We start from the raw sequence: 18,644 nt of genomic DNA, 5'->3' as shown, positions 1-18,644 counted from the left end.
GGTTGGCTACAATCCCTGTGCTTGGGAAAGATAATTGGAAAGGCTAATGAATTTTAATTTAATGAATGTATTGATGTGGACATCAGCAGGTTACTATAGTTCTGACACTGAATACTGGTTTTTAAATCCTTTTGTGGTGTAGGGCAATTGTGTAGCGGTGTCAGTTAATATTAGTCCGAGCTTTCCCAGTGTTGAATTTGAATATGAAAAGAGCTCATGTTGATCCACAAGCTTTATTCTCGTTTTTGGATATGTTTTTCAAAGCAATCAAGGACACGTGTGATAAAGTACAGAAGATTTATTGAAAGGGGCTGTTCCATCTTTATTATGGTAGCCACAAAGACAAATACACTTAACTCTCTTCTACACTCATTCATGCCGCATGCCAAGAATGCAAAGACAGCTTCTGGATAAATCGGTCACATGTAGAACTACAACACAAAATGTTGAATTGTAACCAACCTACACGAAAGTGTCTCAGTACCAAAAACCTAGTTTCAATTTTCTAATACCCTATTTGTGTTATTTACACAATATTTGAAATTCAAGTTTTTCGAAGAAGAATAATTTTAAAGGAAGAAGTGTCAGAGTAGAAAATGTGTTTACGTCAACAGAAATATACATATAATACTGGTACAAATGTGTGAGATAACTTGCAGCACCAGAGATAAGATACCAGAGAACAGAGAAAAGGCCAAATGTTGAAAATAAAAATCATAAATTCATTGCAATCACAGTGTAATGTTTTATTTTAACTTTGTGGCTCGTGTATATTGTTTAATTTTCACGTTTGTGTTGCTACTGTCCGGTATTAAAGACACAATTATTTTTAAGCATGAAAGAAGCTATACAAGTCCAATTAAATGACCTTCAGGAGAAATATCAGAAAACAAAGCATACATTTTTGTTGATTCATTTACATTTATGTTTATTATTATATTAATTATTTTGCCCATATCAATTTAATACATTTTGCAGAAACAGAAAGTGCAATAGAAAAATGTTTCCTAATACTCTTAAGCTTTGGGGTCACCGTCTTCCAATATCAATGAATGTGAATATTTTGTTTGTCAGGAGAGGGATGCTATCCAAAAATGTGCACTTACAAATATTCTGCCTACAACGTTCAATTAAATAGAGTTATTTACTTGCGTTCCAGACAGTTAACAAAAGTGAAACCTTGAAAATATGATACGATGTACAACATTACTGTCCTACTTTTTACGTATGAGTAAAAGCATGATCAAATGAAAGTATCAGCTTAATGTCAACTGTTTACTGAATAAAAAGTGATAACTGAAGTGCTAGATGATCCGGGTGATCAACACTGTGTTTGCGATTACAGACATTGCTGATTGTTGAAAATACATTCAGAGTACTACACAGAATTGCTCTAAAGAGAGATGCATAGCAGTTCCAGTACTACGGACAAAACAGAAGGAAAAGTGCTCTGCTGAACATGATACAAACAATACGTACTGTTCACTGTGCATATTTTAACAACTACTACAATGAGATGTACAGCAAATCTGAACTCATCCTGAACCATATTTGATCACAAGCTCTTGAAGAATTGAAGACATTCAATTGATTAGTTTGGCTGGTCACAAACAAAATGATTGAGAAACGACATGTACAGTATATAAAAATGGATTAAATCAGACAATGTTTTGTCAAACAAAATGTAAATAAATGCTTATTAAAATCATATTCCAATAATTTAAAATAGAATGTAAACAATGATATTATGGTTGCTCTTATTTCTCAAACTGACACAGAGTTAGGGCCTTAACTGTGTAACACTGACTGATGGCGAGGAGGATTACAACAAAAAGATTCTTTTAAATACATGTAAACCTCTTCAACAACATACTGGCAATGAAATCAAATGTACGAAATATCAATCATTTGCAGGTATTAGAATTACTTCCTCTTTCAGACTTGCTTGGCTAACAGCACAGTGTTTTAACCGTGGTAATTTCACAAACTACACTTGGGATGCTTTCCAGGGAGCGTATACCATACATGTTAAAAACATTAAAAAGGAATGAGTTTTGTACATGAAGGGGTAACATTCTTAAAATGGGTATAGTACAGTAGATTACCGAGTTGCCGATAGTTTTACTGACAGTAGTTTTCTCTAACGTACAGTTTTGATAAAACTTCTTGGTGCGCGGAAACATCAATGCAGTAAAGCATTTCAATAAACAGACACTGCAGTGTAACAGCCCAATGTGCAAAATTTTATAAAGGCTCAGATCTCACCAGATATGTACTACAGATGATAAAAAGTGATTTAGATCACAGTAAACACTGTCAGTGTCCCGAAAAGGCAATTCACACTAGTGAGAAGCACAAACTGTTACTCTATACAAAAGAAATCTGTAAACTAATTTCTTCTCTTTAAAAGCTTCTGTCCACCTTACTGCTCTACACTGTAATGAAATGTTTTTATAAGGAGCATATTGGATGAAACACCCCCACAGTGATTCAAGCAGGTATACCTTACCAAACTAACCAGTCAAAGGCTGTGGTTTAATTCTGAATGTTGTAAAATCTTACGTGGCTTTAGTAAACCTGGCCACTTAATTTAAGTTCTGTTGTCAAAAGGGGCTATAAAATAATTTTTCTCGCTTTGTGCTGAATGCCATTTTGAATACAATTCTGTCTGTATAATACAAAGGCAGTTTCTTTGTTTTATGGACTTGAACTGCGTTACATATTTTGTTCATAGCAATCAATTTTAAATAAATATTTTGTAGTGTAACTCCGTACCAGTGTATTTTCTAATAGACATTTCCTTTGTGAAAGTACCAAGAGAAAGCATCCTGCAACTAAGAAATCAATAAAGTACCCATAAAATGTTAATATCATGATGCGATCACTCAGCGTTGACCTCAACATTAATAGAATATCAAGACCCTGTCAAACCCCGCATGGTATAATGGGAAACTGTACACTCTGGTGTTAATTCAACCAGTAAACATCCACTGTCCCGGTAATTCCTGCGCTTCTTCACGTAAACCACACGTTTTTGCAAAGAGTGAACTGAGTCACAGCAAATGAAAGGCCTCATATGTACAGTCCACCCCAGTCACACCGTTGCAAAATCATACAAAGCACATTATTACTCCTAGTATTAAGTGCTGAATCCGGTTCTACTGACTGAATTCAAAGTACAAGTCAACTTAAACAGTTATTTTCGGTACAAACATAATATTGGTCTCATCACACAAGCCTTTCTTGAATGCTTGTGAATGCTTCTCTAACAAGTACCAGTCTACAGTTCAACAGCCTCTCTAAAAACTAAACCAACAAAAAATAACATTGACGCAAAAACTAAAAGGGTGTTTGGCATCGCTATATTTAGCGCACATCGTCCGTCATAAGAAACCTGCCGAACTTCTTTATAAAATCTAAACGTGCGAGCGAACACGCTTTCTACGACTTCAACAAGCAATTTAACGTGCAAGATCACAACACAAGGTCTCCCTTAAGAGGATCTTTACTTCTTGGAGATCTTCCCGGCTTTCCTCTTGGGCTCATATGGGGTTCTTAGGATGCTTGGTGTCTCCTCCATGACCCTCACCAGCAGGTCATCAATGTAGTTCTCCAACTCCCGAATATGAGCGTCTTTCTTCCTCACCACCTCCTTTTGCTTGATAAGCTCCTGCACAACTTCCTCAAAGGAGAGTCTGCTGTAGGCCGCCATGCTTGTCTGTAGATGTTCGGCATCCTGTGTATGAAAATATTTTTTTGATTTTTCATGTGCATTTATTTCCAAGATTTAAATAGCCAGTGTGCGAGCAGTTAAGTCTTATCCCTGCTCTCTGGGAATATTCGTGCATACAATCGTGTGTTTATTTTTATCATAGTAGGCACCGCTAGGGCTCAATCTGATTGAGCATCGGTTAAACATCGGGCCTTAACTTGAACGCACTTATTAGTGAATGAGATATGTACAACATGTATGTGTGCAATGTTTCTTCTTAATGAGTAATGTCTGGTGTACTATAAACATGAAAGCTTATGCCTGCAGCCTGTATAACACATTCCTATACATCCTAAACTTCCATACTCTGTGTAAACGTACAAATCATATCTTCGGCGTGAAAGTGCTCACACTGGTTTACACACAAAAATGTGTACATGCACACTTAGTGAAGAAATCCAATGTTTTTATATAAACAACGCAACTTGTTAGAATGGAAAATTAAGCAGTGACCATCTCACAGAAGACAAATATTTCTGGAGATGGCAGTGATGTTATTTAATGTTGCCCTCAATAACGGACTTGATAAATGAGCCAATTAAAAGTGTTGTAAATGCCCGTTCTCTCATATAGAGTGATTATGTGTTGACATTAGAAGTCTCAGCATCTGACTCCACGATGATACATTCTGCTATCAAACATACTGACAAATTCACACTTTTGGCTGTCAAGGCGAAAATAGGCACTAAATTTGGTCAGTTTATAAAATCTTGCAGACAGTTTATCTATTGTAAAAAATACGTAAAGACCGATTTCATGCCATCATAAGTTAAACTGTAAGAATGGGGAATAAGCTGAAATAGGATTACAGTTGTTTAATGCCAGAAGTAACAACCAGTAACAGTGAATTCTGTTTGTTTGTGCCAATATACCGTATGAATTATGTTTACGAATTTACAAATGACTGAATCTTTAGCAGATGAATTACCATTTGTATTGCCACAGTTAAACTACAGTATATATATTGTGGTGAGACATGGAAAATGCGTGGTCGCTATCGTTTTACTACATTACAAATAAAACCAAACCAAAACTATCAGACTATTGAGGATATTTAATACTTTTGAAAGTGTCAATATGTGTAGACATCAAAAAGAGATGCTTAACATTTGTGCATTTGTTATGGAAAGTAAATTTGACAGAAACAAGCCTCAACATCTATCCTACAGTCTGAACTGCTTGTGGTCTTTAACTTGAGTCACATTTTTTGGACAGCTGTTTATACATGTGACACTTTGATTATGACGATCCTCCATAGATTACAGTAATAACTAAACCTTCTTTGTTTTCCCTAGAGAAACCGCAAACCCTCCATAAAACTGTCATTCTAGAAACTAAAGGAAAACATACAATGGCCTGAACATATAACTATTTGCTCACTTAAACCACACTTAAATGTATTAAATTATATGAATGTTACAGTAAATGTACGCATTGTAGTTTAAATTCTTACAATTTAAAATTGCACAAGCACTTGAGCAAACACTTCACATAAAGGTTTTAGATACGTGTTTGATAGATAATACTGTTAAAAAGTAAGACAATTTGACTTTGTATTGTTGAATGAGCATATTTAATATGAAGAACTACACCTGTGGTTACTTTGATAGTACTGTTTGAACTTGGAGGAAGTGACTTCAAACGTCCCCTAAAAATGACCTTGGGACCAGTTGGTTTAAAGTTGCAAAATAGCTGAGAGAAGTGAAGTTCATTGTGAGAAATGCTCAAGAATAATTTGTTTGCGAATGCCACCTGGTTTGATATCTTATCTATTGACCCAAGTATCTTTCGGGGCCAGTTAATGTTTATTGTGTGTGTTCTTTTCAATTATACTGCTTATTAAGTGAATAACCTGATCTTTTAGCGTTTAATAATACGATTTAGAAATTAAAATATTTCTTAACAGACAAACAATGACACCTGCAATACATCCTTCCCAGCGAATATAAGCCAGTGAACGTAGACTCGCAAGCAGATTCAGAGAACGAGATGCTGCGTGAATTGTTAAACCGCCATGGCCACAAGCTAAAGCTGGTGGGGGCAGGAAAGCATCCCAGGAAATGACCATGAACTGGCAAGCTGCTGATGAGCAGATTTAGGCAATCAGGAGTGTGGGAGAGATAAGACTTCCACTTGGCATTCTTCAGTTGTCTCATTATGGGCACTAATGAGGGCCTTCGCGTTGAAAATCTAAAACTCCAAGTCCTTTGAAATGCCTCGGCCGGCTCCCCCCTCCCCTCCCTGTCCTTTAATTAAGGCTTTGGAGCGCCAGAGACACTATTTCACGGATGCGGCGCTAACATAACCTCAAACAGGGTGAGGAAAGCCATTTTCAGCAATCCCGATCCAGTTTCAACATCACTTCAGCGGCAAGCAAACGTTGTGTTATTCCACGCCGTTGACGGTCACATTCGCTATAATTATGACAAAGCGAGACGGGTCCCTTTTTCCACGTTTAACACTGACCATGGGTTGACCTATGGTGTAAAATTAGACCAGTGACAAATTGCGTATTATTAATGATTAGATTTCCAATTATTGAGTGAGAGAACCAACCGCACAAGATCGCTCACTAACAAAACGGAAGAGCAATAATAACTTAACACTATTTCAAATTACATGCAGATCACATAGGATGACCAGCCATTTCAGCTGTTAATGAGATAAACGGCTCTCCGAACACACAGCCACAAGTGATACTCAGTCAGGGATCAGCATCATCGACTTATCTTCTATAGTTCTGTAATAAATGACCAATTAAAAGTTTGGGTGAGTTTTGAAAACTTGCGAGAAATGTGGTCAAATTGTGTTTGGTCAGGCACGATGTGATAATACACCCTTGTGTAGAAGTGAATAGAAAAGGTAGTATACTTAGGTGTTCAATTCAGGATTACACAGACTCTGAAAAAATAAAGAGTCAAATTTTTTGCTTGTCTCAATATGTGTTTAAGTAAAATGATCATTCTCTGAACTAGTGACAATATTTCTTCCAAATGAAAATATTAGCTGCATCCCAATTCGCATACTTTCCGTACTAAATAGTATTCAAAAATAGAATTAGTACGTCCCAAATCATAGAATGTGGAAATGAGTGTTCTCGAAGTACCCGGATAGTCTACTATTTCCGGTGAAAATATGAATATAGATCCATGGACACTCGAACAGCTGATATTAACCACAATACACTACAAGGGCAGAGTTAAATGACGCTCCAGTGCATTAATACAATTAAATCAAAGATGCTTTGCTATATTTATCAATGTAAGTATACAGTAAACATGACACATGAAATAATGAATGAATGAATAAATAAACACTCCGATGCATAGAAGAGTTGTATTTTGATGTTCATGACAATTCATGATCACAGAGAACAGTATGTAATTTTAGTTCGTAGTAAAAATAGGAGAATTGGGACGCAGCAATTGTTTTTTATATTTGGAGGTAGTTGAAACCGGACATACTGGTTAAACTAACAAAAAGATGCAATGTTTTCAAATCTTGACTACAGCAATGAAACAAGTTAATGTTCATGATTAAACAACACAAATGTTTTAGGAACAGTTAAAAATGAATATATGTGACTTTGCATTCTGTCAGTCTTTCGCATTGCTTTTGGGTGACTTTTTCTGTTGACTGGAATGGCCACAAAACACGCATAAATGCTGTTTAAAGGCAAAACTGCTGTATGTACAGTACAGCAACTAAATGTAAATTATGAAAAAGGACAATGTGGCAGTGTTGAGCTCTACTCAAAACTATGTTTTGCTGTCATACAGTTTTTCTGCTGAATGAACTTACATGATCTCTTGCGTTTTTCATGCCAAGCATCTTAACAGGGGAGGTTTTGGATTTCTGAGTGAGGTCCTCGTTACTGGTGGGATTTTTCATGTTGTCACTGTATCGGGACAAAAAAGAAACCATCAAATATCTTACTTGTAAAAGCATCGGAAAATACATTAAGTGTACCTGCATCCAACATTTAGGTTTTTGACCACTCAACGTCTCTAACGTCTTCGTCAGCATCAACCCCTTGACACATAAAATGATCAAAGCAAGAGCTACTGCAAGTTCAAAGCAACTTCTCGCACTAACCTCAACCATTGTGAAAAGCGAAGGGTCATATTGTGTTGTCAGGAAATGGTCTGACACCCCCTCACATGCATGCTTTAAGCGGCAAGTCTACTTTTAATTTCTCAACAATTGTTGAGGTCACTGACCACAACAAGGGCATGGCAGCACTGTTCGTCAACTATGAAGTTTAGTCAGTAGAATGATTTCATAGACCACAACTGCCAACTGCCACTGCAACTTACAGCATACTAAGCTGCCTTAGTGCTCTACTGAGCTTCTGGTATGAGAACGCCAACAAACAGTCTAATCCTTTTAAATATGAAAGTTTTGAATGGGTGGGTAAACATCCATTAACAAAAAGTCGGTTTATTTATGATGGCGCAAAGAGCACACACATATTTGATGACTACAAAACATTAAGCTGATTTGTCTTTTGCCTAACCCTGTAACCCACGGAAGACCTGTGATCTAAGATGAGAGGGTAAAATGAGAGGGTAAGATGTGAGACTACGAGCGACCTGGTAGGCCACAAGCAGATAAGTTGTTAATTGAATGGTCTATCACTCATTCAGATCTCATTACTGTGGCTTGGTCAGTCCCCTGTAGTCTGGATTGAGCCTAATGACATCGATAAGGTCTTGCTAATGACAGTCTTTCGCCGATAAACATTAATTGCTGCAATGTCCCCATCTAACTCTACTGAGAAACAGTTTTTAGAAGAGCAGAGGTAAGAAATGACAAGCAGATTTCGTCTCTAAACATCGCATTCAGGATTTTAGTTGAGTATATAATGTCAGAATCTTCATGTATGGATAATAGAAGAGTGGAGAGCAGTACCTGGATTTGTAGTGTGAGAGGAATGGGTTGGTATCACTTGAGGTTTCAGAAGTAAACGGGTTTGGAGATCGCAGGTCTCCAGAGCTGCCAGTAAGTGCCTTTGCTTTCTTTCCTTCTTTCTTTCCGGTCACTCTGCCCAGTAGACCAAGTTTCTCTTTCTTGTCCTTCTTCTCTGTCCCCCACGTCATCCCCTGATCTCCGTCGAAGGGATTGCGGTTGCGTGGTAGAGTGGCGAATTTCTGGGGCATGTTGTCTCCGATGTCGGAGAAGGGATCGCACTGGATGTCGCTGGCTGGGCAGCCGTATCCGTCGCTCTGAGAGTGTCTGTGAGATACAGCACCCCCTACAAAAGAGAAGGATACAATTTTTCTTTATTATGACTTCTTGGTGTTCTCAAAGCCCCGTTCAGCCTGAAACAAGTTAATGTTCATAATTAAACAACACTAATGTTTTAGGAACAGTTGAAAATGAATACATGTGACTTTGCATTCTGTCAGTCTTTCGCATTGCTTTTGGGCGACTTTTTCTTTCATTCCTGGGGTTTGTTTATATTAAATTAAATATATACTGCACACTACTTCTTGGTGTTCTCAGCCTGCCAGCGACACCCAGCGACAAAGCAAGGCGATGTCATTCATTTCAATGGTAGCCTTGCGACATCCAACGACACGAGAGACAGTGACTGTTGGCAACAGGAAGTGGGCTCGCCAAAGTCACTAGACAAGCCCAAAAGAGATTTGCTCAATATTACGCAAATGATGAGCGACTTTGGAGAGTGATTACCAATAGGTGTACAGCAGCGGAGCTCACCTTATCCATCTCTTATTTATTAAGAAATGACTTCTAATTCCCTCGTAGCAAAAGACAGGCGACACGTCGCTAGCGGTCTGAACAGGGCGTAATACAACAAAAATTGACACTTAAGAGAAATACATGGTCATAATCGAACCACAGCAGTCCTGTGAAAAAAATTGCATTTATTCACTTGGGATTTTTTTTATATTATAAAATTTTTATTCATGTATTTCCCTTTCTAGCAAGGTTCTATAGACAATTTTCAAGATTTTTCAGTTTTAGTTTTTTCAGACATGAAAGTCTTAAAGATGTTTATTTACCATTTCAATTCAGTCCTAAATCTTCTGTTGGTTGTATGTTGTTGTAACGTTTGTGTTATGTTGACAGAAAGTGCTTCTGGAGAAGCATTGTTTACGTCTGTCAAAATGGTTAATGCACGAAAATTAACAAAGCATGCATATTCTCACCTTTCCCTTCATTAGAGTTCACAGAGTCCATTTTGGGCCTGAAATGCGTTCCTATTAGATCAGACATGGAATGAGCAGCAGAAAGTTTCTGTGTCCCAGTGAGCAGTGAACGTTTTGGTTTGGGTTCACGTGGAACCTGAGGATGCTGTTGTTGGTCTGACAGAGAATCCATGTCGTTCTGCCCAGAGTGTGGAAGGATGGCAGATGACGTGTCTGATAAGGCCATGTCGTGCCTGCGACCTTTCATCTTCTCCTTGAGCTTGGAGAAAGGCGATCTGGGTTTGTCTCGCATTGACAGATCGAACATGCTGGCAGTCATGTTATTCCGCATGAACTGGATGCTGACCTGAATCTTCCCTCTGTCTTTCCTCTTCTTACCGGGCCGTGACTCTAAATCATACCAGCTGACAAAGAAACAGACAGAATACTTTCTCAGTAAAACTTTAAGAAAGAAGATAGGCAAGAGGCAGCCATTACAGTCAAATAAATAGATTTATAAAAGTAACGCTAAATGAATACTGTATACAGTCTGTTGTGTTGTTTAGTTGTCTGCAAAGAAACACGTTGGGTGAATCTTAATTACAGAGAGCTTCCGTTCAGACACCTAACGCAAAGTATACAACACATCCGTAATAAACAAATATAACAGATGGGGTACGGTTTGTGTCTTGGGTGTTATTAGAAACTGATGATGGACGCACCAGTAATTTGCAGATGTGCGCTGTACTTTCACTGCCTGATAGCAAACAGAAAACCTCTTTCACATCTCCTTTACTATAAAAACCCCCTGATGGCAAGACTCTCTTTCAGGCTTTGCTCTGTATGTATAATTCACACAAAAATGACATGGGGGCAATGTGTTTGTCTGGCCATAAACCCAATTTCACTTTACACAAATCCACAGCATAGTCCATTTGAAAGCCTTCCCCTGTCCTGAGAACGCATATTATAGTGGGGATAAACATAATTCCCTGGTAACTGCAAATGTTTGGGCCACATAAAGAATGTGAAGTAATACCCCCCACCTAGGCGATTCGGCTCCTGTTTATTTAACCTCTTGCTCTTTTTTTTTTTCTGCCGGAAGTAATGTGATTGATGCTGTAACGCTGTGGAAAGTGGTGGCATTTGCAAAAATCTGCCCTTTGTTCATTGATGCTCACACCAGTGTTTGGAGATTATGAAATGGACAATTTTTCAGTACAGCCGCATTCATCACAATATATGCTGAATATTGGAGATTTGATGAAGACTCTTGGAATAGGACTGGATATCATTTTAAAACATATACTTGTAGTGAACGCTATATGACTTTCTTCTGCAGACACAAAAGATTATATTTTGAAGAAACAAACAACACTTGACATTTCTCAAAATATCTTCTTTTGTGTTTCACAGAAGAAAGTCAGATACAGGTTTTGAATGACACGAGGGTTAATAGTGATGAGTGACTATCTTTTTAAGAATTTTGGTGACAACTTATATTTTCAGAGGGTGGTTCTGCACAGTTTTTCCAACGGTAGAAACTTGGTGGCATTTGGTTGATTCTTTTCAGCTCTGCATGTACAGTATTCATTTGCAGTAGCATCTTTTAAAACCCTTTTGATAAGTTGTGTAGAAAAATAATCAATATTTCGGGAGAAAATATCACTCAAGCCCTCATTCCTGCATTTTTGCCCTCAGCACTAACCCAGCTCTTCAAAAATAAGTTTCACACTTCTAACCTGGACACTGTTCTTTCAACCAAGCACAACTGTAAACACTCCATCAGTATCAGAACACAGTTCCCTCTAGGGCCGTCACAGGCTGCCATCTTGCTGAGCGCTCTTCTGCATCATGGCACAGCTTGTGACTGGTGATTATGTTTCTTTCCAAGACCACGCACACTCTGGGGAGCTTGTAGATCCAGGGGAAGGGGGTTTACCTGGTCTCCGGCCCAGTGAGGAAGCTCTGATCTGGGCATGTGGCTAGCCAGCCAGCCCCTGTTCTTCACATGGGAGTCATGGCCAAGATAAATCTTCCTCTGCCCGGAACCACAATACTCCCACTCTGCGAAGGCCGCTGGGAACCTCCGTACAATCAACAAACACAGGTGTGCAATAATTAGGGCCTGTCGACTCCAATGTCAAACCGGATTCTCGTACCTTGCGTCAGTTAGAGGAAACCCTTGCATGCCGAAAAATAGTCAACAGGGATTGTGAACCCTGAGAGTTGTACCAGAGGAAGGGTCTGCCATTGATACAAGCTTGATGGAATGATTTATGTCATCAGCCTCTTAAAGGCAATTAGTTATTGAGCTAAACTTTCCATGGGTGTGATTTCATAGGATTATTAAATAAACAATGCATGGCACCTATGCTGCGACAATTCTTAGCAGCTTTGAGTTAATGTAAAATAATGACAAAATGCAATTACTGTACATGCATATTCTGGGTGGAAAAAAGACATAAGTGTTCTAAGGTCATGTCATTATGTCTTCATGCATTCATTAACATAAAAAGAAGACGTTGACAGACACTGCCCATTCTACTCTAACCAGCATTACTGGTATTTCTCCTATTACATTAAATAACATAAGCTACACCCACTATGTACATGGCCCAAAAATTATAATGGTGCCCATAAAAGAATCAAATGTAGTAACAATAAAAAGGCTAAATCACAATGAGAGGAAGTAAGTGCGTGGGGGTATATAAAATAATGTGATTTTTTCAGAGGAAATAGACCTATTAGTCAATAGGGTCCGAGAAACCAAATGCAGGATCATCCTTACTAGACCAGTTCATCCACCCTGAGTTTGCGACTTGGAGTCAAAAGATATTAGAGATATCAGAGTTTCATACCAGAACAAAAGTGACCTGCATGAGATTAAAGTGAAGACAGTGATCCATAAGAAAATGTTTAAACCAAAATGATCTGATCAGGGACCTTTGTTAAAAAACATGAAAATATATTTCTACCTCCATAAAAATATAAAGTTGCTATTACTCACTTTGGAAACCAACAGTGTCCTTTTAGCATGTACAACTTTGAAACCAAATAAAGACTGAAAAGTCAGACAAAAGTCAGCCCAAACGATTACTTTACATCAAAAACTACAGCACTCTTGTCATGTCAAACCTGTATGACTTTCTTTGTTTCCACAGAAAACAGAAGAAGATATTTGGAAGAATGTCAGTAACCAAACAGATCTCATCCCCCATTAACTTGCAAATTAGGGAAAATGAATACTATGGGAGTCAACAACTAATGTGTCATTAACTATAATACAGATCTATAGTCTCGGTAACTTTAATGTGATAGCAAAGAGAGAAGTGCTGTTTTAAACTTCCTCTTTTAAGTTGCACTTCTGCACTCTGAAAGCATGGTAAATTTGTGTAATAATTCAAGATTTGCTATTTGCGCATGAAGAGAAACATCAGAACAGACACCTGCAATGCAAATTATTATATTCCCTAGATATATGTAGTATTAATCATACTACACCTACAGATATACAGTTAAAGGGAAATATACAGTCAGCGCACTTACTCAGTTTTCCGCCGTTCCTTATTGTCAAATATCTCATTCAAGTTGATGGTTTTTTGGCCCAGGAACTTATCCAGCCCGACCAAGGACCGGTGCATCACAGTGAGGCATAGCTCATAAACCTCTGGATTGCTTTCTATGAGTAGCCCTGGCAGTTCAAATGAAGCCTCTTCCTTCCACACTGGGTTGAGGGTCTTTTCCATCACAGAAGTCGAATACTTCTCTTTGCCCAGCTGGATGATTGTGTAGGCATCGTTGGTGCCATTCTTGCCCTTTGGTTGCAGGTCTGTTACTTGGAGGACCGTGGCTTGGACATGAGTCGGAAACCATTTCTGTGACTGTTCGGCCAATGACATGATTATTTTAAGTGTAAAAATATGTCTGAATGTTTATGAGGATGAACTCATAAATAATTAGGAATGATTTATTTTGTTTGGGACTTTAATAAATTAAAAGGTTCTTAGCATATTGTTTATCTTGGAAATAAGTGACCATGAGGTGAATAAATATGTATATATATTATGAAATAAAAAAAGCTAATGGTTACAGTGTGGGAAGAAACTGCCAGTCATTAGAAATGCGTTCAGTCCATTGTTTGGAGTCGCATCACTTACAGAGAATGACGGGCGTCACCACCACAGAAACAAGTTAACCACACAGTCACCCTTTTCCAACTCATGTCATCTAAAACTAAAGCGAAAAACAAACAACACAATTAGAAAACATCACGTATTAATTCATGCATTTAAAATATACTCCTCTCGATACATCATTGCTACAATAATATTACGGCCGTTGTCTCTTTAATAATATCGTTTGACTTTTAGGAGCGCGTGACTAACTTACTTTTATAATGTCATTCAATCAGACAATGTAAAATATCATTTAGACATCACTTACAGGTTTTATCCAACTCAGCTGATACAGTGCTATCTGTCAGCATGTAAAGACAGCAAGGCATTGACATTTACCTCTGAATCATGTTTTCCCAGCACGTGTAACAGCGACACTGGATGTGGGATCATCGGTTAAGTTAACCGGTATCAATTCTCTACATTTGTGGCTGATGGAGGTAAATAAATCGCTCTGGTCGACCCTAATCCATCTTAAAGAAATGTGTGGTATTCCACACCAGCCCTTTACTCGACTTCCTCGTTCCTCATTTCCGCCGATGCGGTCACGGGTCGAAGTGCAAACTCCTCCTCTGTTACCGTGGAAACAAAGGATCTGTTCAGAGGAGCAGCCCGCGGCTGCTGCCGCTGCCTTTCCCGGGAAATCCAAAAACGGAAGCGCAAACACACAAGTTACGTCTAGCTTTTTATTGTTTGGTTATCGCTATTAAAAAAAAATAGTCAATAAAAATAAATAAACAAAGACGAATTAAAACAAAATTTAAATGGTTCATTGTTGTGATTTAGAACAATTATTGAAATAATATTTTAAAAAATTATAAACGCAATTAATACTATATTTTACTTATAAATAAATAAAATAAAATAAACATATTAAAACGTTATGCAACTATTCTACAAAAAATTTTTTGACCATACATCTATTTTTAGTAATAGCAGCAGGACATTAATAAATGCATGTCGATTAATGACAATTCCCAGAATATGACTTTTGCCTTATTTCAACAATTATTTATTTTATTTTTTACTTTTGTTTCCTTTTCACCCAATGTAGACACCTCTTTAGATTAATTCTGGTCATATCTGATATTCACAGATTAACTCAATGGCCATCGGTTTCAAATTGTCAAAATAAATTATGGAAAACAAATCGAATGTAGAGGGCAGATTGAAATCCTCTGAACCCATTGCTGTTTTCCGTTTAGACTCCCTGGGGTTTTTATAATGTCCACTCCTGTAGACAATAAAGTCAATAATGTCCATCGGAGGCCCTTGACGAAACTAAACCGCACAAACACGTTAACATGCTGTCTGCCATGTTTCATCAGCAGGGACATTGCGGTACTGATAAGAGATTAATTTAAATGAGTACAGACGTGTATTTCACCCCACTTGACAGGTACATCTAAACCAAACACACCTGCTCTATATCTCTCTCTTTTTCCCCATCAGCCTGTCATAGATGTGGAGTGTTGTGTACATACCAGAGACAGAGGCAAGTGTATGGCACATCCGTCTGGCGTAGATTATAACTCTTATCTGGAGCGTATCTCAAAATGAAAGTGGGTCTGGTGTAGTAAAATATTAGGTCATATAAAATGCATTTAAGACAGCTTAAACTCAGGAGGGGCTCTTCTCTGTGCCATTTCCAGTTAAGCCTCATAGCAAACACCAGGATACAGCTGAGGAGCCTAAGAGACCTTGCATACATGCTCATGATAATTTCATGGGCCAGTGTAACTAAAACCATGTGGATGAACGTTTAATGTACATGTACGCAGTATATATTTACATGCATATTGCATATGCGTTTATCCGAAGTGACTTACATTTATTGGTATGTGAGTTAATTGGGAATTTAACCCATGACCTTGGTGATCTAGAGGATGCGCTAATCTGAACTGCCATGCATATATTATTCATAATATTTAAGAAATAAAATATCATAATCTGCCATAGTGAGTCTTTTTGCTCATTTCTTTCCTCTCTATTTCGCACCGTTTTAAAGAATCTCATGGGGTGGAATGGGCTCATGCCTGAACATAGACACCACCAGGGGTCACGACACCAATCCTTAATTTGACAATTTGTTAGACACTTTCATGTATTACCTTCTAAGATCATAATACGCCTCCGTCCCTCTGGAGTGGGATAAAAACATGAAAGGCTCCGCATTCCAGCATCACCTGCTTCCTTTTATTGTTCTCCTCTGATAGAGTATATAAAGAGAAAAAATCCATCAAGTCATAAATTAGCCCAGAGTAACGTATGGCCTCAGTCCACTTTTCCAGAGGAATGATTTTGTAGCCCATAAACTGTCCAATATACAACAGGACCCTGTATTGCATATCAGTAAGGTCCACATGTTGGCCTGTATTAGGCATCATCTTTATGGACCAGAATCCTCTGTAAGGTCCCTCGCCGCGGTCAGACAGCTGGTTCTGCTTCAGCCCCCTTTCTTCAACACTATATAGGTTGTATTACATTTATTAAACACTTTTAAGCATCCCCAGCCGCACGATTGCCCATCTGTTAGCGCAGGACAATATATGCGTTCCAAGTGGAACGCAGGGAGGTGGAGATGCCATTGTAACATCAGTGCGCTTTATAATGTGCTTCAGGTTTACGTCGGGGTTGTGAGATTGATTTAAAAGGCTGTGCTTTTAGTCAAGAGGACATTCAGATTACAGATGAAAATTTAATAAAAAAAGCAGGAGAGAGGAGAGAGAAGCACAAATCACTGCCAGCGCTGCGCTCTGTGGAATGTTAGGGTGTGCAGTGCACAGTGATATATTGAGCTGCAGATGTGCGTGAGACTGCCACGGCTGAGACAAAAAGCGTTGTCGTGCTGTGTGAGGAACAATACTTCAAGAGTGTTTATTTGAATATCACTAAAGGCTATCACCTCTTACCCCATCACCGGCGTAAGCCAGGCCCGTCACAAAAGTTGCAACGTTACGAAAAAAAATCCACTTTACACTCGAAAACGAAATCTCTGGGGCCGTATCGTAAACGGTGATGGATTTAAAATGAGAAGAATGGAGACATTGTCAATGTAGCATTACAATGTTTTATGACATCACATTTTTCTTATCTTATCTTGTGTCAACACAAATGGTTTTTATGATGCAACTGTGAAAGTGTGTGTTGAAGATGTAACCATATCTTTTTATGGTGGTAATCAAATATGTTTTAACAACAGTAAATTAAACACAAGTAAACATAAACACAGTGCTTCTTTAACGATGATATTGAATTGTGAATTGCTTAGTAAATCATTGCAACCTTAAACGTGCTGTGTGTAGTTCTTTGGAGGCTCTATTGACAGAAATTCAATATAATATACATAGCTATGCCTTCAGAGGTGTATAAAGACCTTACATAATGAAGCGTTATGTTTTTATTACCTTATAAAGAGCTATTTATATCTTCATACACCGAGGGTCCCCTTACATGGAATTCACCATGTTGCTTCTACAGTAGACCTTACGGACAAACTGCTCTAGAGCGTGTTAAGTAAATGTCTTATCCCCTTCAGCAAAGAAGCAAAAACGTGACGACATCGAGCCGCGGTGAGTGCTTCGCAAGGTTGGTGTCATGATTCTCGTGGTGAGACACGGAGAGAGGACCCAGGTGTAGACAGCGGGTAAGGGGTTAACCCCTTACCCGCTGTCTACACCTGGGTCCTCTCTCCGTGTCTCACCACGAGAATCATGACAGAATGAACCAGCCGTAATCGGACCCAGCAGACAGAGGGATCAATGCGGCAGTGGTCGAAGCCGCCGGGTTCCCTTCCAGGGTTAGAGGCTGCCGGACTCCCTTCCAGGGTCGAGAACGCCGGACTCCCTCCTGAGTTGGGGCCGCCGGACTCCCTACCAGGGTTGAGACTGCCGGATTCCCGCTCGGGACCGAGACCGCCGGACTGCCTTCCAGGGTTGAGACCGCCAGTCTTCCCTCCAGGGTCGAAGCTGCCGGAATCCTGTGGCCGCCAAAGATCCCCAGCTGGGCGTTCCAGGTCGGTGCAGCCGGGCGTTCCAGGTCGGTGCAGCCGGGCATTTCCAGTCGGTGCAGGTGCATGCGGCCATTCCAGCCCGGTGCACGCGGCCATTCCCGCCCTGGCTATCCCAGTCCGTGTGTCTGCCGGCTATCCCAGTCCGTGTGTCTGCCGGCTATCCCAGTCCGTGTGTCTGTCGGCTATCCCAGTCCGTGTGTCTGCCGGCTATCCCAGTCCGGGTGTCTGCCGGCTATCCCAGTCCGGGTGTCTGCCGGCTATCCCAGTCCGGGTCTGCCGGCTGTTCAGCTGGCAATCCAGTCCGTGTAATGCCGGTTATCGTGTCTGCCTGTCTTTGGACTTTTGTTTGGACTTGTGTGCCCCTTCCCTTGGACTCTTGTGCTTCCCTGTTTTGTTTTACTTTATTATCATGTTGTTTTGTTAGTGTCACAGTCTGTCTTGTTTGTGCCTTGAGGAGCATCAGGTTGCTGCTCCTTGAGGAGAGGCTTCTGTCATGATTCTGCTGCATCATGTCATGTTTCTCTTAGTGT

General features: G+C 39.3%; 1 protein-coding gene across 1 annotated transcript; it reads right to left on the bottom strand.

The window, feature by feature from the left end:
• Positions 1 to 284: 284 nt before the first annotated feature.
• Positions 285 to 14,649, bottom strand: rab11fip2 (RAB11 family interacting protein 2 (class I)). The gene is made up of 6 exons (XM_079473635.1): positions 14,442 to 14,649; positions 13,474 to 14,160; positions 9,946 to 10,349; positions 8,684 to 9,026; positions 7,574 to 7,670; positions 285 to 3,736 (listed from the first exon to the last, which is right to left on the bottom strand). Exons 2-6 carry the CDS (start codon positions 13,824 to 13,826, stop codon positions 3,506 to 3,508), a joined length of 1,428 nt encoding a protein of 475 aa, XP_079329761.1. The 5' UTR covers positions 13,827 to 14,160; positions 14,442 to 14,649; the 3' UTR covers positions 285 to 3,505.
• Between the last annotated feature and the right edge of the window lie 3,995 nt (positions 14,650 to 18,644).

This window comes from Barbatula barbatula, assembly GCF_947034865.1.
Source record: "Barbatula barbatula genome assembly, chromosome: 14".
NCBI classification, from domain to species: domain Eukaryota; kingdom Metazoa; phylum Chordata; class Actinopteri; order Cypriniformes; family Nemacheilidae; genus Barbatula; species Barbatula barbatula.
The sequence above is the reverse complement of the archived record's forward strand: the minus strand, read 5'-3'. Positions and strand labels throughout refer to the sequence as shown.